The following is an 18,918-nucleotide window of genomic DNA, read 5'->3' on the forward strand; positions in this document are numbered from 1 at the left end:
TTATTTTTTGTATCCCGCCTGCAGCATACATGTCTGTATATGCCGATACTGGCACACCTCAAGTGTTTCAAGGCTCCACGCAGCGGCATGGGTCCAAAGTACAAGCTCTTGCTCAACCTGACCGTCCTCATCTGCTCTCTTTCTCCACTCCATATACGTCCTTTCCAACTTTCCACCATGCGCCATTCTCTCCCCCGACGCACCATCGCCCTGCAAATTCCAACTCCAGCGGGTGCAGGCGTTTCCCAACGATGACCACACTGTGTAGAGGCGGTCCGAATTCCTCTTCGGGCAAAGCAGCAAGCTCGGACAATGTTCCAGCTATAATACGCTGTGTCGAGGTTCCTATACGTGATAGCGATAGGGCGAGAGTTTGATCAGGAGGCAGGAGGGTGGTTGAACGAGGAGCTGTGGACGTTTCGTCCTCGGTGACCTCCGAGGATGAGGTCGTGCCAGTGGGTGGATTCCGCGAAGTTTCAGTGAGAAGAATCTGCTTGAAAGCGGTGTGAGGTGACATGAATCGGGGTGGCTCGTATATCAGTCTTCCTCTGCGGTGCATCAACACGGTTCCCAGCTCGACACCATCGATGATCACTACTCACCTCGCCATATTCTCCTCACTCTGTTCCCTTACTTTGATATCGACCAATACCAGCGTGTGCATTCCCACTTGCAGATTCTCCTCTAAGCGATCGTACCAGCTTTCCGGTGTCCAAGTCTCGGTATAGAATGGTAAGGAGATGGTTTGGCCGAAATTGTACATTTGCAATCCCGTCGCTCCGAGAGCAGTGAGGATAGAGGCATTGTGAATGACAGTGGTAGGGATATTGAGGTCGGATGCTCGTAAAATGAGATCAGAGTGAGTCGTTGCGCTGTACAAAAAGCCTAGGGTCAGCCAATGCTCGAACGGGGCATCAATGATGCGACTTACCCAAGAGGATCGCCCACGACCAAAAATGCAACGTCCACTTTATCTGCGTCCCGGAGTATATCGTCCGACTCTAGCTCGACAGTCTCCCGAGTCGCAGTAATAACCTCTCGGCCATAGAAAGCTTCCTAGACACACGATCAGTCCAAGATCCTCGGATCATACATTAATTTAAGACTTGCCAGCTTCTCTTTCGGGATCATCAATATTGATGTGTAAGATTCAAGATACACCCTCTCGCATCGTTTGACAGCCTGCCAGAGGTCAGCAATTCTAGCTCAAATAGCCTGAGAGCCTCACTTCCAAGCCTTTGACTGTGATGTCCTTCTCATCGCTCAACCCCAATCCAATGATGTACAGCATTCTGCTCAGTCTACTGCAGTCTATACGAACTAGTGATCGAGCATTTCAGCTGGAAATTATTCTCGTCGCCCATCCTCGAAATTTTGCTTCCGTCCCTGTGGAAATGGCCGCTGAGGAGTCTGAAACTGCCGACCCAAGCAAGTCTGGGGCAAAAGCACACCTTGCAAGAAGGAGCGTGGACAGCGACCACTGGCATACATGTGACGAGATGGCACCGTGGAGTGTCCGCAGAAGACGCATCGCTTGTGATACCTCTTTTAAGCCTGATGCCTGTCTGGACAGGAACGTGTCACAGCTTGGCCCTGCAATCCTATATCTGTCCGGCTGATCTAAAAGCACCTCGCACGTACGACACTGCCGCGTCGTGTCGATTCTCCCACGTCAGCTCAACACTGTTGCTTCACCTTCATGTCTGTCAGCCCGGATTTCTGGGATCTGATCGAGAACCTATGCGACGCGTGCATACATACATTCTTGGCGAATGCTCTGCTTGATCTAATTTCGGTTGCCGTCCGACTAAACGCCGAGGTACGACCCCGCCCTTTTCCACTTCCCGCCTCCACAGCTGTCCCACCCCATGGTCACACCATATTTCGAGGGACTGTCGGTGAATGCCACGCCGCCACCTCTGGAACCCACCCGGCCGTAGCAAGAGGTTTGCCTATAATACTAGCGTCAGAAGGAAAAAAAACAGCGACGAAGAAATAATAATGAAAAATAATCATCATGACAGCTCCATCGGCTACTTTTCGATAACCGGCAAGCCTCCTGCGTATCCTCTTTCATTCACCGTCTATTCTCAAGGGGCCCTTCGACCTCGGAGCCCCTGTCTCCGTATTCATCGGAGTATGCATACCAATTGAGAGATTGCCAAAACGGAAGAAGGGAGTGCTCACATGCGATCGGTGGAGGATTTTTGCTAAGAATGGCAGGACCCACTTGTGACACGTCGTCATCGCAGATTAACACCCAAAGAGATGGGGCAAAACTGGAGACCCGCCCACTAGACTGATTCAGCGGGGGGGTCGACTCAGTTTGAACCCAAAGGCGAAGGAGCAGAGGCAGATTGGACAATCGAAACCTCCACCGTTTGGGGACGCGAGACACACCCAGAGCCCACTGTTTCCCTCCGGTAAATACACACATATATATATATACGAGAGAGTCTCGCCCCCTTCCCTGGACCCCACATATCCCCCCGCTCACCACAGTTTCCGAACCACCTACCTGACTTGCATTCACAACCTCTTCTGTATTCTCACACACACCTTCACCATGTCTCATCTCGACCAAGTTGCTTCCCACCGAACCTCGGACACCATCGAGCAAGGCAATGGAAACCACCACCACACTGAAGCAAAGTACGGTGGCGGACAGAGCGTTGCCAGATACCTTACTGCTGGAGGTACTCCTGCCGATTCTTCCAACCCCGCTTTCCCAGTCTACCACAGAAAGCTCGGAAATCCATCTCCTCTAGGTCTATTGGGGTGAGTAGATGGTGGCGCAATTTACCTGATGATCTTGGCTGACATCATGAATCGTAGATTCGGCGGAACTACCTTCCTCTTGTCGTTGTACAATGTGAACACTAGGGGAATCAATACCCCCAACGTCATCCTTGGTCCTGCTCTTGCCTACGGTGGTCTTGCTCAGCTCATTGCCGGAATCGAGGAGGTGAGCCGCGAGGATAAGCGATCACGCACCCCAAAGTGGCGCTGATACATTCAATTCTCCTCCAACTAGTGGGTTTGCGGAAACACTTTTGCAGGTACTGCATTCAGCTCTTATGGTGCTTTCTGGATCTCTTTCGCTTGTCTCTACATACCTCAGTTCAAGATTGCCGGTGCGTAATACTCCTGCATCTGCTCGCACAGCTTCCTCAATCTGACGCCCTATGCCCAGACGCCTATGCGGTTGCTGGTGAATTTGACAATGCCGTCGGTCTCTTCTTGGCAATGTGGGGAGTCATCACCTTCATCTTCTTCCTCGCTTGCTGGAAGTCGTCCATCGCCCTCTGTGCCCTTTTCGGATGTCTGGACGTGACATTCTGGTTACTCACAGCCGCTTTCCTGGCCCCTAATGCCAAATGTGGAATTGCCGGTGGGGCTATGGGAATTGTGAGTGTCATCTCCGTAACTCGAACCAGGAATCGAGCTCATCCCATCTTCCAGGTCACTGCTTTCATCGCTTTCTACATTGCTCTCGCTGGAATGCTCACACCCGATACGAGCTACTACACTTTGCCAACAGGAGACCTGTCTCGAGCCAAGAAGAATGAGTAAATGCAGCAAGCGGAGAGAATCCGAAAGCGAGGATCGATGATCGCATGTGGCGAAAGAGGCAGGTGCTTTGAGCACTTGTATCCTCGTGTACTACCAATTCACAAAGCCTTTAATTACTTCACAGTCTCTTTCCCCGTCCTTTTATCTTTCAGGTCGACCTAGCTGATAATCGTAAGGGGCTCATATGCATCTCAAACAGTGTATTGATCCGCCAAACGCATCCTTCCCAGTCTCTTGCTGATTTTGCCTCACTGATGCTCCTTTGGGTGCTTACTCCCGCTCCGGTCTCCGTCTCACTAGCCTCATGTACCCTGGTGAGGGACGGTAACGACTCGAACTTACAGGACGCTGGCAGCTCCCATGGTTCCATTGCTAGAACGTAGATCTACGTATGGTCCAACCAGACCTCGCAGAGCGTATCTCGACCTACAACTTATTATGCACGATGAACCGCTCGGTTATCGTGCGAGACGACAAGCTATCCGGTGTATCTCTGATCTCAGTATAGCCTCAATGGCCGCCGTACTCGGACATCACCAGAATCCATTCGTCAGACGGTCCAATAGATGTTTCAACCATCAGCAAGAGCCTTATTCAGGTGATGGCTGCTTTGCGAGACGACGGAGATCTCGCAGGGGTCATGGAATAGCTTGGTAGGCCACTCAAAGCTACGGCTCATGGCCACACTTCGCTAGGAATGTAGCGACCGGCATAAGAGGAAATGAGGAGAAAAATCGGTTCACAGCTTTTGAAGATCTGTATCTCCCTGATACAATGTTGCAGCAGTGACTTTCTATGCACCCGATGTACAACAAGAAGCATGCAAAGTCTCATAATGTGTATGAGTACGAAAAAGAGAAACGGATGCTGTGTGCACTATCAATGATAAGCTAGTCATATTCGATACAGAATACCACTCTTTCCCCTCCCCTCCCCTCTCCCCCCTCTCATCGCTCAATGCTTGAGCGGCGTGAACGGTCCTTTGAAATACAGCGCATCTAGCTCATTGACCACCTCCGTCATGGTTGGTCTATCGCTAGGCTCTTGACTCCACATCTTCTCCATCAGATCGACCACTTCGTTTCCCCAATGTTTCCTGAGCCGCGCAACGGAAGGTCGTTTCTGCTTGGTCCCAACCGCATCGTAGATGTAATGCTCGTTATGGCCTTCCCAAGGGTATTTCTAACCACATTTGTCAGAATTGTAACGTCCAATGTCCATTTGACCTACCTTTTCACCAGTCCATCCCGACAACATCTCCCAAAAGACCATGGCGGCGGAGAACACATCGACCTTGAAGTCGTATCGAGGATGGGGATGCCACAGTTCCGGAGCTTGCCAGTTGACCGTACCGACAAGGGACCTGATCATCGATCGTGTAGATGTCTTGACCCTAGCAAGACCGAAATCGCCAACTTTGGCATGTCCCGCTCGGTTGATCAAGATGTTGGAAGATTTACACTGCCCTGAGTCAGCAACGACATTGCTCACTGCCTTCAGGCAGACTCAGCTCACGTCACGATGGATAATGGCGGGCTTTCTTGTATGAAGATACTCCAATCCACGAGCAATGTCCAGCATGAGTCGGTGAACCTTGTTGGCAGATGGCGGTTCGACATTCCGCTGGAAAGAAATCAGCTGGAGATCACATTCACACGCCTATCTCTCTCACAATGTAGTCAAACAAATCTCCATTCTCGCACAGCTCGCTGACGAGCATGCAGGGGACTTGAGATGTGTCCTCAGGAATGCAAATGCCTTTGAATTTGACAATATTCGGGTGACTGAACTCGGCAAGAAGTTTGAGCTCCCGAATATCCATCTCGGACAAATGCCCACGGAACTCTGAGATTGCGACTCGACGTCCTCGGAATTTGCCAACGTAGACGCTGATTTGAAGTCAGATCAGAATCCAATTCTTGTCTCACTCTTTGAAGCCTCCACTGCCAATCCTCTCGAGCTTCTGCAGTTGCTCCGGCTTAATGATCGAGTCCTCAAGGCCGAGCTCCTGCAGGTCGAGATTGATGTCACCGTCACCTGCTCTTCTATCATCATCATCAGAGTGGGGCGGTGTCTGTGGATCGGTTGCATGGATGTGGTCTCGTAACAGCACTGGTGTAGTCTTGCCAGATACGTGTACGTTGGACGCGATTGCGTGGATGATTTTGCCCTTCCTTTTGCGCGGCGATTCAGGCCTTGCGGTCGCTTGCGAGGAGGAAGTCGAATGAGTTTCGATGCCTTCTTGTTGTTTCTCGTACTGAGACAAATCAGGTAATTGTCCGTGAGGATGTGGATCTAGCTCACCCATGCCAGGAGCGATTTGGCTAGTTGAGGCTTCGTTCCAGCCGTGTCCAGGCTTCTCGTCTCGCACAGCTGCACGAGCTCCTCGCGCAAGAGCCGGACAAGAGAGGAGAGAGTCGCTTGGGAAAGGTCGATATCTTAGGAGTGCGCGTTAGCAAGAGGGTTCGAAAGACATCAACGCACACCCACCCTCAAAGTCTTGGCTGTCTTCCTCCTCTTCGCTTTCTTCGTCCTCCTCCATTTCGTCCTCATCCACGTCAGCCTCCATGTCGGGATCATCGATCGCCTCCTGTCTCAATCGCCTCTTCCGACTTTTCCAAGCCCCAAACGATTTGCCAGATCGTGTCGTCCGATTCATCACGTCGTCATCCTCGGATTCCTGCATCTCAATCTCGTCAGGTACAGCCGTCGATTCGGATGTCTGAGACAGAGGTGCCATAGATCCGACTTCATCCTCGTCACTGAGTGATGAGTCAGTCAGATCGAGAGACAAGCGAGAGTCTCGTCGATTGTGTCGAGGGGCGAATGCACCTTCGTGATTTGCAGCCGCTCGAAGTTGCGCACGAGTGAGAGGACCGTCTCGCCCCGCATCTTCGTCTTCGTCTTCTTCGACATCGATTGGTGCAAGACTCTCTTCGTCGACTGACATGTTGTTGTTGCTGATAGATGAATCGGTCCCCGCTACGGATACATCGTCGTCTTGCTGATCTTTCAAAGCCTCCATTGCACGAGTTTTGGCGCCTCTCTCGGGTCTCGAATCCCTGCGGGAAGAATACAGCGTTGGATCGTGTCGGTCAATATTCTTGTCTCGACTTCGAAGCAGACGGAGGGGTCGAGGCGAATGATCGCTCTCAGCTTCATCACTGTCTTCCTCGGCATCCGCCTCGAGTTCGCTGAATGTTTCCCTCGACACCGTTCGATTGCTTCGGGATCGCAGTCGAGCCACAAGAGGTGTAGGTTCCGCTTCGTCCGAATCTGTCCCTTCCGAACTGTCAACCATGGATGAGATGTACGGATTCCGCCCAGAAGGCGCTCGGCCAGGAGCGGCAAGTTCGCTGTTCGCCAGCGTTCCCCGGGCTGCGCTGAGGCCTCGAGGCATGCTAGGCCTCCTAACTCGTGCTGGAGTGTGTCGAACAATTATAGGAGAATCATCTGGGGAAGGCTCAGCATCGGTAGTTGTATATGCTGATGACAACGTCGACGAGCGCCTGGTTCGGGTCCTGGTGGGAGAGTCAGTCAGGGCCTCCACATTTCAAGCTGGCACTCGCTGACTCACCTGAGCAGACCTTTTGCCGGACTCTTCACATCGTCGCCAAATCTAGCCTTTCTATCATGTCCCTCACCGCCGCCCATGCTCTTGCTTCGATTTAATTTCCTCTCCTTTAATCTGGTCTTTGCTCTTGCGGTTCCAGGTCCAGGGGTTCGTCTTGGCGCTGTCCGCATTAATCCAACGTCGGTGATACGTGCACGTCTGTTTCTCTTTTCCGGCTTTGGCGTCGCATGGAGGTCCGTCGGCCATCTCGTGGACTTGTTTTCCATCGAGGATATGGAGGCCGAGCTCATCTGAGGGATGATGCCAGTTGCTGAACGCAAACGCTTGATTTCGTAACTGGCGTCGATAGCCGCTTTACGCTTGGGTGATGTCCTCGATGATGCGGAAGATGAAGCTTGCTGAGATTGGTTCTTTCGCTTCAAGAAGTCAGCACGCTGGGCCCACACACATGCCAAATGTCTCTCACCGCAGCAATCAGCCCGTCAACTAACTCCTTCTTCCCGCGATTGGCATCCTCCTCATCGTCCATCATTGCCGAAGCGTCATCGCCATCTTCCGCATCCCACATCCCTGCGACTTTCCACAGACGAACAAGTTCCGCCTTCCTCAGCCTCTGCAACACGTATGCGGGAGCGTCATCGATAAGCTGCTGGTCTCCTGTAATGCACGGTTTAGCACGAGCTAACATGCGGTCAATCACTCACTTTCAGCGATGAACTCCGGTTCCTCCTCCTCTTCCTCGTCGGAAACCTCCACCCAGCTCCCCGACTCGCTCGTCGACGCTGGAGCCTGATCCTCGTCATCACGCTTCCGCTTCCTCGGGCTAGCATCGTCACCAGAAGCAAAGACATCATTCCGATGCGACTCTCGAGCAGGCACTGTATTTCTCTTGACAACGGGTTTTTCGCCCGCCCTCTCCCTCCGCTTGCCTCTCTTGCTCGGCGCTGCCTGATTCACAGTCTGGTCACCAGTCTCCGAGCTGAGTACCGAGCGTTCACGATTGCCAAGTCCAGGCGACGAGAGCTCATCATCGTCAGAGTCAGAGCTTATGGCAGAAATAATTCGCCGCCGCTTTGCAGGTTGCCTTGTCAGTCGGTGTCGCAATGGTGTAGCCGTCTTCCTAGGTGAACTGGCGAAGTGCTGACTCCTCGTTCTGGCGAGCAAGTGCATGCTGAGATGGAGCGGGGGTTGTAAGGGTCACCTATACGGTTCTATGATGTGTCCATGGTCCAAGTCAATATCGGCTCCAGACTACTCATATGAGTCCAAGCTTCACCGATGCCAATATACGAACGAGTATATGAATATTATTGGCCTTTTCGGCGATGGTTGATTGGACTGAGGAGGCGCGCGCGACGGAGAGTTGCAAGCGCGTGACGTTGGTAGCTTTCCGATAGAGGTTGAATTTTGAGTAACTTTGGGTGATTCGTCGATGTGAGGATGTCGGAGCAGAGCTCTACGGAATCTCACATGCCATGCCAGGATGAATTACAACAGAAGATGATGATGACGAGACTAGTAGGTGCGTAGTATCACTAGCAATGCACATAATGTTCCAGACGATCGGCCCTAAAGGATCCGTTATCAGAAGATCATGACGTGGCAATATTACTGCTGATCTGCGAACGGCTGCCGACTTCGTCGTCTTGAGTATCCCGATGCTGGGCATTGGCACTGTCATGAGCGAGACGTCGAATGTGGCGTGAACGGGTCTCGATATTAATTGGGCTCTGGAAGCTGATGTGATCCGGAGGAAATGCTGGATGACCGCTGCACCGCTGACTGATGAGGTGTTCCAGATCACTAATCTCCGTGACGGGCTCGGGTGCTGAATTGGAGCGTCCCCGAGGCTTCAAGGATGTATGGCCGTCACCAGAATGTCAATCGTACACTCACTGATTTATCTTTCTTCACCTCCTCATCTCTTGTCAGTCCTTTTGATCAGAGTCTCCTAACACATCCGGGTATCCTTTCTCCAGTCTCACTACCTTTCACAGTGTGACAAGTCCCATCGTCTCAAGCATGGGCTGCTCAATTCTCAGATGTCTCTTTCAAGGCAGCCCTTGCCGCTGTTTGCAAAATGGCGCTTGGTGTTCGAGTGGTGTCGAATACCACGACCCACCCCAATAAGGCATTTTGGGAAGCCTCTTTACTCGTCGCTATCCTCCTTGTCGTCTTGTTGGTCTCGCTCTGCTCATGGGGTGGAGGCTGGCTTTGGGGTAACAGCGACGGATCTTCACCTCGTAAACCTCGTTCTGACCCGCCCACCAGTACAGGAGCACCCGCCTCGACTCCCTCCCCGCCTGGTGCACCTCCTCAGGACCCACCTGACAGTCCGACAACGCCACCCGGGACGAGTCCTCGCAGCACAGATAGCAGCGGGACCGACAGTGACTCTGGCGGGTCTCACGACGATGAGGAAGATGGAACGAGGAGCCCGGGTAATGCTGTGAATAGTCGTGTTCCTCCTGGATTCAATGCTCAGACTTATCATTTACCTGGAGGTAATACGGTCATTTTACGTACGCCCATCGATGAGACTGATCGTGAGGGTCGGACTACAACAATCACGACGGGTGGAATGAATAGGCCAGTCACGGACGGTCAAGGAGGGCGATCCGCATACATACCGTTTGAAGTCCCTCGCAGCTCCTTCCCAGGCAATACAACTTTTGCCCAGCAACAGGGTCGTCCCGCACAATCGGGAGCATCACCTGCGGTACAGCTGCCCCCTTCTCAGCAGCAGCATCCAGCTCCTCCGGGAGAGCCTAGGGCGGTCAATCTCCCGCCTGTGACCCCGCTCAGCCCCAATGTTATTGTGAGTCCTACTCTCCCCCCTCCCCGGCGCGATGTACTGAACATGATGCCCCAGAACTTGCAACCTACGATCCGTCATACGCCAGTAAACGTGAGTCTTGGGGCTCATTGGCAGTGCTGAGGCCCGCAGGTACGACGTGTAGAGGTCCCAGAAGTCCCATTTGACCCCCCTGAAATTTTGAGTGGTGGGAAAGGAAGCAGCCGCGATCTCCACATTGAGATAGAGAAAGAGAAGGCCGGCATTGGGGATCTTCATATCGAGATAGAGAAGGAGAAACCCGGTCTACGCGTTGACATTGCCGATCCACTGCACATCCATGACGATGATGGCGAGCGACCCTCCGAAAAGGAAGTGGGTCCCATTCGCTGGTGGTTTGCCGACGAAGAACGACCGCAATTGTCTCCGGCTGACCTTGAGCCTGGCAATTACCTTCCTCTTTCGGATCCCTCCAACGTCAAGCTGGAAATCAAGAATGGCGACCCGGTCCAGATTCTTGGAGAGAATGGCGAGACGATCGAAATGCTCGATCAAGACCGGAGACCGATTCAACTTCTGGACAAGCAAGGCGATCCGATCCGTCTGATCGACGATTTCGAAGATACCATTCGGCTAGTCTCCAAGGCGGGACAGCCTCCTCGGATCGAGAATAAAGATGGAGCAGCGATAAAGATTGGTATCCAAGATGGCAAACCAGTGGGTGTCCGACTCGAAGAACAGAATTCCTGGAGGCGGATGCCAGATCTCAAGCCCGAACGAGTTAGGATACGTGTCGGTGAAGTCGAGAAGGAACAGAGGTCAGGCAACGTCAAGCGCAAATTGACTGTGCAACCTGACGGGCAATTGGTAGTCGATATCATGGATTCGGAAACAGAGACTGAAGGCAACAATGTGGAGCGCCGGGCAAAGGTCGGATTCAAGGTGGCGGAAGGAGAAGAACCATCGCCAGAGTCCAAGCGGAGGAGAGCAGCTCAAGCTACTAGTGAGGCGGCCGGTACGACTGCATCTCGGAAGCGTACAGTGGTCGAGTTGGACGCGGAGGACGAGAAGAGGCGAGGCGATGATCCTGCTGCCGAGAAAGAAGAACGTGCGAGAACGCCGAAAGACAAAGCGAAGGAGAAAGCCACCGAGCCTGGGATAAGGATCGTCAAGAAGGACGATAAGGTGGTAGTCGAGGCATTTGAATTCGCGGGAGAACCCGAAATTATCGACGAGACAACGGGCAAAGCAGGCAAGAAGAAGAAGAGCGTCAGAAAGGTCAAGGTGGCCAATGGAGAGACGGTGATGATTGCAGATACCGATGAGGAGGAAGCTGCGAAACCTTACAAAAAGAAAGACAAGTCTAAGAGAGTCAAGGTTGTCAACGGCCAAACATCGATGCTTTCTGACGGCGATGATGAGCGCGAGGTCATAGATGAGCGGACTGGCAAGCCTATCGGGAAGAAGAAGAAGAGGCTCAAAAAAGTCAAGGTGGTCGGCGGTCAGACAGTCACCACCACCGACACAGACGGTGAGGTGGAAGTAGTCAATGGTAAGAAGAAGGGTCGGAAATCCGCCAAGGAATCAACATCAGACAGCAAGCTAGAGGACAGGCTTCAGGAACTGGAAGATGCGCGGGACTCCGACATGATCGCAGCTAGAAAAGCTCGAAGAGAGGAGAGGTTGAGACAACGTTTAGACCCAGAGTCGGATCAGGATACTACTCCCATGAAGAGATCCGCTCGGAAGCGTCGAGACTTGGCGGCTCAGCAGGACTACGATGATGACGATAGTGGTGGCCAGAATCAGTCAAGCTCCAGGCTCTCGCGATCGAGGAATGCTCCCACAAGAGACGATCCCAATGCTCCCGATTACTATCGTGCACCCCAGCAGCAGGTGCAAGCACAAGCTCCACCGATTCCAGCGGCAGCGACGCAGTATCAACCTGTACCGATGCCGATGGCAATGCCAGCATCAGCGCCAAGTCAACCAGCTTATATTCCATCTGCACCAGCTGCAGCACCCAGCGCACCGGCCGCGGCCGCGGCTCCCGTTCCCGTCATCGTTCAACAAGGTGGAGGACCGGTTCCGATGCAGATGCCAACGCAGATGTACACCACCCCGAATAATGGCTCGGGACAAAATATACCAGTTGGTCAACAAGCCGGCCCTTCTCGTCCTCCGGAGGAGCCTACTGTGCCTATCAGCTCAATGTCGAACCAGAAGCCAAAAGCCAAATCAGTCGTAGTGGAAACAGAGTCTGAGGCAGAGGCAGAGGAGAAGTCTGCATTCAAGGGAAAAGGTCACAAGTTGGGTAAGAAACCAGACGACAAACCACCCGAAGCTCCACCTCTCGAAGTCAAAAGAGAGGCGACTCCGACCGCCCCAGAAGTCGAGAGTCCACCTCTGACGCCGCTATCCTCTCTGCCGTCAGCCCCTATTGATGGCGCGAGACCAGAACAGCTGGGTGAGTAGAGACATGAGCGTGGCGCTGATTGTTCTGAAAGAGCTGGAGCCGGTAACTGATTCCGACGACGACCTAGAGACCAGACTGAGACAGAACGACCCGAAAAAATACGAACAGTTCATGGCAGCTGAAGCAGAACGTCGAAGAGAAGTACCGCGAGTGGTGGAGGGCGGACTCAAAGAAGGTCTGTCAGACTCCGTCGGACCAGATAACACATTTTCGACGCTTCAAAATAAGCGGGCGACAAACGAGCAAATGACGATGGCCCAGGAGGAAGATCCTACCGATTATCGAACCGGAGGGAACAACAAAGCATGGGACGAGGAGTATCGACGTGGAGAAAGCGCACCCACGGGTCGGATCACCAATACTCAATTTGACAAGGGTGAAGGGGTGATACCGGACGATACAGCCATATCAGAAAGCAGCAGGGACACCGAACGAGCTACGAAGGATACTCCTCTCACAACATCACTAGACGCGCCAGATCTGCGGACTGCAAAGTCCGATCCTCTTCCAGTACCGATGGATCAGGAATCAATCGAGTCATCTCAGCAGCAATGGAAGGATAGTCGACCGTTGGGAAATATCAAGCCAGAGCAGAACCGGATCGACAAGATGGATCTGACACTCAAGGACAGGCCACAGGAAGCGTGGAGGGATTCAGGACCACAGAAGAAGGGCAAGGAGAAAGACGACGGCCAAAGAAATTCGCGTATCGGGATCCCGATTGCAGAGAAGTTATCTGACGAAGCCTGGCGCGAGGAAAGACCATCGCCTACGAAGCTATCAGGAGGCAAGCCGAGCCTATCAGATTCGTCGACGGCCGCATGGGAGGACGAGCAGAGCTCAGGGTCCAGAATAGACCAAAAGGCAACTGTCGGGTTTAAGTCGGACGCAATCAACGATACAGATCAACGTTCGGACCGAGCTTGGCGCGAGGTCAAGCCTTCTCCAATAGAGACGTCTCACGAGATCCCGGAACTGGCCGAATCACCGGGACGCGAATGGAGGAAGAAGAGGCCTCTGTCAGCCGAGAGGGACACATTCACAGGCGTGGAAGGACGGAAAACAGTCAATCAGGGTGGCATGATGCTTGCTTCGTCGATCGACCGGTCGAAAGTAGAAGCTGGCGAGACGCCAGGCGGATCGCGAGGATCGAAATCGAGCCCACCAGAAGGGAAGATAATGGATCAGCCGGCATCGGATCTGGGCGGATCTCTCGATTCCAAGCATCAAAAGGAGAAGCCTTTGCGGACTGATGAAAACGAAGTAGCAGAGCAGCAGGCCGTGCTGCAGACCGGGTCGCAGAAAGCTGAAGCTTCAGGCAGAACAGCGCCGCCTTCGGCAGTCTCTGCCTCAAAACACGAAGAGGGCCACATGCCATCGGATATGGCTTGGCTGGAAGAGAGGCCATCCCCTTTACGACCCTCGCACGAGGCACCAGAGCTGCCCGAATCCCCTGGACGCGAATGGCGCAATGAACGACCTTCTCCAGTCAAGAGCGAGGCTTCGATGCCCATAGAGACCGATCCAGTCGCTTTCGGCCGTCCTGGAATGATGCTGCCTTCCGCTGTTGATAGGTCCAAAATTGAGGCATACCAGCCGCCTTTGGATTCACCTTCCTGGTCGGAAGAGGCTGGACAGCGCCTCGGTGGAAAGGGCAAGGAGAAGAATCATGACCCCTTCCCAGAACTAATGAATATCGAGTCAACGGGACGGGAAACATCCCCATTATCAGGAAAGCAGGCAAAGAACGACGACCAGCCCTCTTTCAATGCTACGCCATCAGGTGGGTACGCGTAAGGTGTCTCCGAGTTAAGAGCTGATGCGCGGCTTTCTCAAGCACTCGATAAGCGACGGCCTTCCGCCCTGACTCTGAGCCGAGACGACGACAGACCGATCTCCTTAGCTGATCCCAATTCTCACGACCCCTCTCCTTTGGCTCAGCCTCGACTTGATCTAGCGGAGAAGGGGACCGACCGATATAATGATGGCAGCATCGGGGAAGTGAGACGCAATGAGCTTGCAAGTGAAGGGATCACTTCTCCTCGTAAGTCTAGCACCTGTTGCACCGACTCATAGGGCTGAGACTCTACTAGTTCAGGGGTCGCAGCCGAACGGAGATGCCAGCCAGACGCCTCAGCACCGTCTAGTCAATATGACAGAGTCTCACACGCGGACGTCAGGGGTCGGAGACCATGCCTCTCGACAGGAGCGGAGACCTCGTGAGTCCAGTGTGACCTCTAGGCTCGAGCATGACTAACTTCGTCATAGCTGAAATATCACGACCGAGTCGAGCTGAAAGTCCGGTGGCTCAGCAACAGCTCACCGATACGACGCATTTACCTGGAGATCGCTCCCTATCTGATGACGACGACTCAGGATACGGATCCGACCCGGCACGCTCTCCAAGATCAGCAGAAATGCCAATCATGGGTGAGGATGGACAGCAGCATGTTAAAAAGGCGCCACCGAAACGCGACGATTCAGGTGAGAGCCGGTGCGGCCCCGAGGCATACAAACTAATCGTTCGACAGGGCATGGGAGTGTGCCTGCTTCTCCCCGGCAGGTGCCGCAGATCGACGGATCTTACAACCGAGGGCGCTCCCCGGACATCTCACCTTTATCACCGCACGGTCAAGATGACTGGGAAGCGGGAAGGCAGCCTCCTATCGGTAGGAGATCGGCAACCCCGCGTTTCGCAGACGTCAGCCCGATGGAAGCTACTGAAAAACAAGCGCATCAGACGTCCAATCCAAATGTGAGACGGCTTTTGACGAGCATCCACTTCAACGCTGACAACCAGCTCGCAGGCATCCGCGACTCCGTCCGAGAACGTGATACGCCCCCGGCGCGATGCCCGAAGACCGGCCACGGACTCTGGCGACGCAGCAGTCGGCGAGGATGAAGGTCCTATTGGCCAGAAGAAGGCACAAATGGATGCCACAGACGATATCCCGACTCCACCGGACCACAAGGACTCGCAAGGAAAAGTCCAAGTACCTCCCTTGTCGCCTATGAAACCAAGAGAACGGCAGAGCGTTGATCCCCTCGCAGTACCATCTGATGTATGGGGCGAGGAGCCCGCTGCAAAGACTGTGAAGGGCAGTGACCGCGCAACGCCAAAGAGTACCGAAGAAACGCCCGAGGACAAAGTGCCGAGCGACGAAGCGATCGCGGACAATGAAACGAGGTCGTCCTCAAAACGGCATGAGAAGGACACGGCTGGCAACGGCGAAGAGAGAAGTGCCCTCACAGATGGTAAACCGCGTGAGTGCTTTGTATCTCCCCCAGACCTTGACTGATGGGATATATACCAGCTCCAGACAGAAGAACAACAGAGCCTTCCATTGATGGACCTAAGAATGGAGCGGAAGAGGAAAAGGCCGATGGGCAAGATACTGAGACCTCAGCTGGTCAGCCTCGTAAGGCATCTACTGAAGGCAATTCAAGCAAGAGGTCCCGGGAGAAGAACAAGGAGCACCTCAGCGACATAGATGAACTGGGATCGGCCAGGGTGACGAAGTTCGGTCATGAGAATCGGAGGGGTCTCGAACGGGTTCAGAAATCCGATAAGAAACCTGACAAGGGTGAGCGGTCATTCTGGCTTGGAGTTGGGTTGTCTTGATTTGTCCCAGTGAGAACCAGACGCGATGCGCCTCCAAACACGAGCAAGGAGCTAGCAGACACAACCAACAATCTACCTTTATCACAAGCTTCTAGAAGGACAGGGCTCAGGCAGATAATCCGGGCTACATGGCGAACAATCTCCCTCGCTCCCATTTGGAGCTTTGCAACGCTCATGAGTGCGATCATTGTCCTGATGGGCGATCGCCAGCTCGCTCAGATGATCATCAATTCGCATTCATCCGCTGCCGTGTCGCGAAAACGAGCTCTTGCTCCGGACCTTGCCCTCACCGAGAAGATCAACAACAAGGATTTCTCAACCCTTCTATCCCCCACGGAGTTCTTCATCTTATTGAACATCTGGAACTTTCTGGGCCTCTTGATACTCAGTATCTTGATCAGCGCGACCATAGGAGGAGCTCAAAGACCGAGTCTCCGAAACACCAGGCATACCATCGCCAAGGCCTTAAGTGGAATTGCGAATATCCTGTTGATGGGAGCCAGACCTCGAGGCCTCAGTATCATCTCACGATCTTCTTGGACCTCATATGGCCGGCTGGCTATGTTTTTGGCTCTGCTGACCCTTGTCATCCTTATCCTACAACAAGCCCTGGCGTTTGCCTTCAGCGCCACAAGCACACCAAATGCTCTCCTAGACGCCACGCCTGACATAGCGGGGATCGAGAAGCTGTCTCACACTATTTCCGCTGGCCAAATCCTCCTTGCGCTCATGTTCATCCTTGCCATCATCATCCCAGCACTCACCTTCGGCTGGTACGCCCTTCTAAATCCGCCATCAAAGACCGCTACTAAAGACGTAAAGGCGGATCAACAACTCAAGACCAGGAATACAAGGACGATAATGGCCCTCGAAGCTATTGGCGCCATTGTCATCCTCACTGTCTTCCTCGCTGTCATGTACTTTTTCTCCGAGATCGTGGCGTATTCTGGAACAGGCAGCTCAAATCTAATCATTGCGAATGTGATCTTGGTATTTATGATACCTGCGACGGGATGGGCGTTGATTGTCCTATCTAGAGCGGGAGGAAGAATCTATCGGTCAGGGAGCCGCAGCCTGTTTGGTAATGATCCAGAGAAGTCTCTCGTATAGTGGTCATCCGCCAGTTCGTCCACGGTATCATTGGCATGTACAACATTCATCCCTCGTCTCAGGAACACCCCGGCCTACTTTAGAAAGCCCCACAGATTATTGAGACTCTCCGCCAAAGTCGGATGAGCCCACACAGCATCTTGCAACACAGTCCATTTTGTCCCGCCCATCATAGCCATCTGTACGACGCTCATGATCTCGCCTCCTTCCAGACCCAGGCAAGTGAACCCCAAGATGCGATCTGTATCCATGTCCACAACGGCCTTCATGAGACCTCTGGTTTCGTCCGTCTCGAGTGCTCTTGCCACGTAGCTCATCGGCATAGTGGCAGTCTTGATTGTATGGTCGGGAAAGCGTTCTCGTGCTTCGTGCTCGTGCAAGCCGACGTGTGCCAATTGAGGATCCATGTACGCGACATAGGGGGCGATGAGATCTCTATCCTTGATCGACCGATGCTGTGAGGGATCACCTTTGTGGTCGATTAAATTGGCTTTGAGAATCCGGTAGTCATCGTACGAGACGTGGGTGAACGCCGGAGGACCCTTTACGTCCCCGAGCGCCCAGATGTGAGACTGAGAGGTCTCAAGAAGGTCATTGACCTTGATATACCCTTTCGAGTCGAGCTTGACACTAGCAGCTTCGAGGTTCAACTCGTCAGTGTTGGGTCTTCGGCCAGTTGCTATGAGGACGTGTGAAGCATTAAGCGATTCGACATCGCCAGATTCAGTCTTGTACAGTACGGTGGCGCCGCAGCCCTCTGGACCCGGACTGATGCTTTGGACTGCCGTTTGGAGGTACACTGCGAGCCCATCTTCCTCGAGGATATTCTTGACTGCCTCAGCGACTTCTCGATCCTCTCGAGGAAACAGCTGTCGTCCTCGTTGAATGACCGAGACGGCCGACCCCAAGCGTCGGAACAGTTGACCGAATTCTATACCAATGTATCCTCCGCCAACAACGACCAGATGCTCCGGCACGACGTCCAGCTCTTGGATAGAAGTAGAATCGAGTATTACTCCTTTTGCGAACTCTCCCTTGAGACCATCGATTGGAGGCTCGACAGGTCGTTCACCAGTGTTCACGAAGATCTTATCGGCAGTCAAGCGTTGGATCTCCTGGCCAGAGGTATCGATGACGGCTATCGTCTTTGAGTCGAGAAATCTGGCGACACCGGTCAGGAGATCCACTCCTGACTCTTTCAACGTCTTCTCTCCGCCTTCACGAAACGAATCCACAATCTCTTGTTTGCGCTCCTTCACTCGTCTCTGGTCAACGGTGATCTCGCCTTTGATATTGACACCATATTCTTTGGCTCGATTCACAAGGTATGCCACTCGACCACTGGCAATCATCGTCTTGGTAGGTGAACATCCTTCGTTGACACAGCAGCCTCCCACGTGCCGAGATTCAATCAAGGCAGTCTTGAGACCTGATTTGACGAATGCTTGGCATAGAGGTGTACCACCTTGACCGGATCCAATGACCACGACGTCGTAGTGCGCGAGAGAGGTCATGAACCGCTTTCAAGGTGAATGTGGTTGCGGAGGAGATGACTGTGTATGATCAGCTTCGACTGGATGTAGTCAGATGCAATGAAGATGCATGAAAGGAGTCCGAGGTGTCATCCCCCTTACCCTCCGCTCCCCCCAACCTCCCAAGTCTCTCCCAAATGGAAAGAAGGTACAAGCTGTGAGCTTGCTTACAGAAGGTTCTAAGCTACAATGTCCCTGCCTCATTCTGCCACATTGTCGATTGATAAGCGGAGATAA

General features: G+C 53.2%; 8 protein-coding genes across 8 annotated transcripts; 4 read left to right on the forward strand and 4 right to left on the reverse strand.

Annotated features, from left to right (window-relative positions):
* Positions 1 to 10: 10 nt before the first annotated feature.
* Positions 11 to 1,514, reverse strand: BD324DRAFT_618273 (tetrapyrrole methylase). Its single transcript, XM_022015008.1, has 5 exons — positions 1,229 to 1,514; positions 1,111 to 1,182; positions 932 to 1,056; positions 603 to 872; positions 11 to 548 (listed from the first exon to the last, which is right to left on the reverse strand). Exons 1-5 carry the CDS (start codon positions 1,289 to 1,291, stop codon positions 128 to 130), a joined length of 951 nt encoding a protein of 316 aa, XP_021872887.1. The 5' UTR covers positions 1,292 to 1,514; the 3' UTR covers positions 11 to 127.
* A 6-nt stretch (positions 1,515 to 1,520) lies between these two features.
* Positions 1,521 to 2,690, reverse strand: BD324DRAFT_305012 (hypothetical protein). The gene is made up of 3 exons (XM_022012439.1): positions 2,231 to 2,690; positions 1,762 to 1,952; positions 1,521 to 1,695 (listed from the first exon to the last, which is right to left on the reverse strand). The coding sequence occupies exons 1-3, from the start codon at positions 2,573 to 2,575 to the stop codon at positions 1,692 to 1,694; spliced, it is 540 nt and encodes a 179-aa protein (XP_021872888.1). The 5' UTR covers positions 2,576 to 2,690; the 3' UTR covers positions 1,521 to 1,691.
* On the forward strand, positions 2,567 to 3,573 carry BD324DRAFT_576734 (GPR1/FUN34/yaaH family-domain-containing protein; the record flags this gene model as incomplete). The annotated part of the gene is made up of 5 exons (XM_022013209.1): positions 2,567 to 2,778; positions 2,836 to 2,965; positions 3,035 to 3,134; positions 3,194 to 3,408; positions 3,463 to 3,573. The coding sequence occupies 5 exons, from the start codon at positions 2,567 to 2,569 to the stop codon at positions 3,571 to 3,573; spliced, it is 768 nt and encodes a 255-aa protein (XP_021872889.1).
* A 954-nt stretch (positions 3,574 to 4,527) lies between these two features.
* Positions 4,528 to 6,012, reverse strand: BD324DRAFT_577279 (kinase-like domain-containing protein; the record flags this gene model as incomplete). Its single annotated transcript, XM_022013249.1, has 6 exons — positions 4,528 to 4,755; positions 4,804 to 5,034; positions 5,089 to 5,196; positions 5,246 to 5,462; positions 5,502 to 5,830; positions 5,878 to 6,012. Coding segments are annotated over 6 exons (1,248 nt in total), but the record flags the coding sequence as incomplete, so codon positions are not given.
* Positions 6,013 to 9,048: 3,036 nt separating this feature from the next.
* BD324DRAFT_305112 (hypothetical protein) lies at positions 9,049 to 10,285 on the forward strand. The gene has a single exon (XM_022012442.1). It carries the CDS (start codon positions 9,228 to 9,230, stop codon positions 10,083 to 10,085), a length of 858 nt encoding a protein of 285 aa, XP_021872891.1. The 5' UTR covers positions 9,049 to 9,227; the 3' UTR covers positions 10,086 to 10,285.
* A 149-nt stretch (positions 10,286 to 10,434) lies between these two features.
* On the forward strand, positions 10,435 to 14,321 carry BD324DRAFT_305084 (hypothetical protein). The gene is made up of 3 exons (XM_022012440.1): positions 10,435 to 10,759; positions 10,813 to 12,408; positions 12,449 to 14,321. Exons 1-3 carry the CDS (start codon positions 10,648 to 10,650, stop codon positions 14,212 to 14,214), a joined length of 3,474 nt encoding a protein of 1,157 aa, XP_021872892.1. The 5' UTR covers positions 10,435 to 10,647; the 3' UTR covers positions 14,215 to 14,321.
* An 867-nt stretch (positions 14,322 to 15,188) lies between these two features.
* On the forward strand, positions 15,189 to 17,186 carry BD324DRAFT_305093 (hypothetical protein). The gene is made up of 3 exons (XM_022012441.1): positions 15,189 to 15,681; positions 15,732 to 16,001; positions 16,050 to 17,186. The coding sequence occupies exons 1-3, from the start codon at positions 15,348 to 15,350 to the stop codon at positions 17,147 to 17,149; spliced, it is 1,704 nt and encodes a 567-aa protein (XP_021872893.1). The 5' UTR covers positions 15,189 to 15,347; the 3' UTR covers positions 17,150 to 17,186.
* Positions 17,187 to 18,859, reverse strand: BD324DRAFT_587864 (mercuric reductase). Its single transcript, XM_022013758.1, has one exon. It carries the CDS (start codon positions 18,661 to 18,663, stop codon positions 17,224 to 17,226), a length of 1,440 nt encoding a protein of 479 aa, XP_021872894.1. The 5' UTR covers positions 18,664 to 18,859; the 3' UTR covers positions 17,187 to 17,223.
* Between the last annotated feature and the right edge of the window lie 59 nt (positions 18,860 to 18,918).

This window comes from Kockovaella imperatae (genome assembly GCF_002102565.1).
Source record: "Kockovaella imperatae strain NRRL Y-17943 chromosome Unknown BD324scaffold_3, whole genome shotgun sequence".
Taxonomy (NCBI): Eukaryota; Fungi; Basidiomycota; class Tremellomycetes; order Tremellales; family Cuniculitremaceae; genus Kockovaella; species Kockovaella imperatae.

What these genes read in the sequence shown, in the direction of transcription:
- BD324DRAFT_618273 (XM_022015008.1), bottom strand. Translation starts at nt 1,291, where the DNA reads ATGCTGTACATCATTGGATTGGGGTTGAGCGATGAGAAGGACATCACA. An exon ending in GTCGTGGGCGATCCTCTTGG is followed by an intron (nt 873 to 931) that starts GTAAGTCGCATC and finishes CTTTTTGTACAG; the next exon opens with CGCAACGACTCACTCTGATC. An exon ending in AGTGAGGAGAATATGGCGAG is followed by an intron (nt 549 to 602) that starts GTGAGTAGTGAT and finishes GATGCACCGCAG; the next exon opens with AGGAAGACTGATATACGAGC.
- BD324DRAFT_305012 (XM_022012439.1), bottom strand. Translation starts at nt 2,575, where the DNA reads ATGAGACATGGTGAAGGTGTGTGTGAGAATACAGAAGAGGTTGTGAAT. An exon ending in GCGATGACGACGTGTCACAA is followed by an intron (nt 1,953 to 2,230) that starts GTGGGTCCTGCC and finishes CTAGTATTATAG; the next exon opens with GCAAACCTCTTGCTACGGCC.
- BD324DRAFT_305112 (XM_022012442.1), top strand. Translation starts at nt 9,228, where the DNA reads ATGGCGCTTGGTGTTCGAGTGGTGTCGAATACCACGACCCACCCCAAT.
- BD324DRAFT_305084 (XM_022012440.1), top strand. Translation starts at nt 10,648, where the DNA reads ATGGCAAACCAGTGGGTGTCCGACTCGAAGAACAGAATTCCTGGAGGC. An exon ending in GAAGTCGAGAAGGAACAGAG is followed by an intron (nt 10,760 to 10,812) that starts GTCAGGCAACGT and finishes GGCAATTGGTAG; the next exon opens with TCGATATCATGGATTCGGAA. An exon ending in CGCGAGACCAGAACAGCTGG is followed by an intron (nt 12,409 to 12,448) that starts GTGAGTAGAGAC and finishes TTGTTCTGAAAG; the next exon opens with AGCTGGAGCCGGTAACTGAT.
- BD324DRAFT_305093 (XM_022012441.1), top strand. Translation starts at nt 15,348, where the DNA reads ATGGATGCCACAGACGATATCCCGACTCCACCGGACCACAAGGACTCG. An exon ending in CCTCACAGATGGTAAACCGC is followed by an intron (nt 15,682 to 15,731) that starts GTGAGTGCTTTG and finishes GATATATACCAG; the next exon opens with CTCCAGACAGAAGAACAACA. An exon ending in CGATAAGAAACCTGACAAGG is followed by an intron (nt 16,002 to 16,049) that starts GTGAGCGGTCAT and finishes GATTTGTCCCAG; the next exon opens with TGAGAACCAGACGCGATGCG.
- BD324DRAFT_587864 (XM_022013758.1), bottom strand. Translation starts at nt 18,663, where the DNA reads ATGACCTCTCTCGCGCACTACGACGTCGTGGTCATTGGATCCGGTCAA.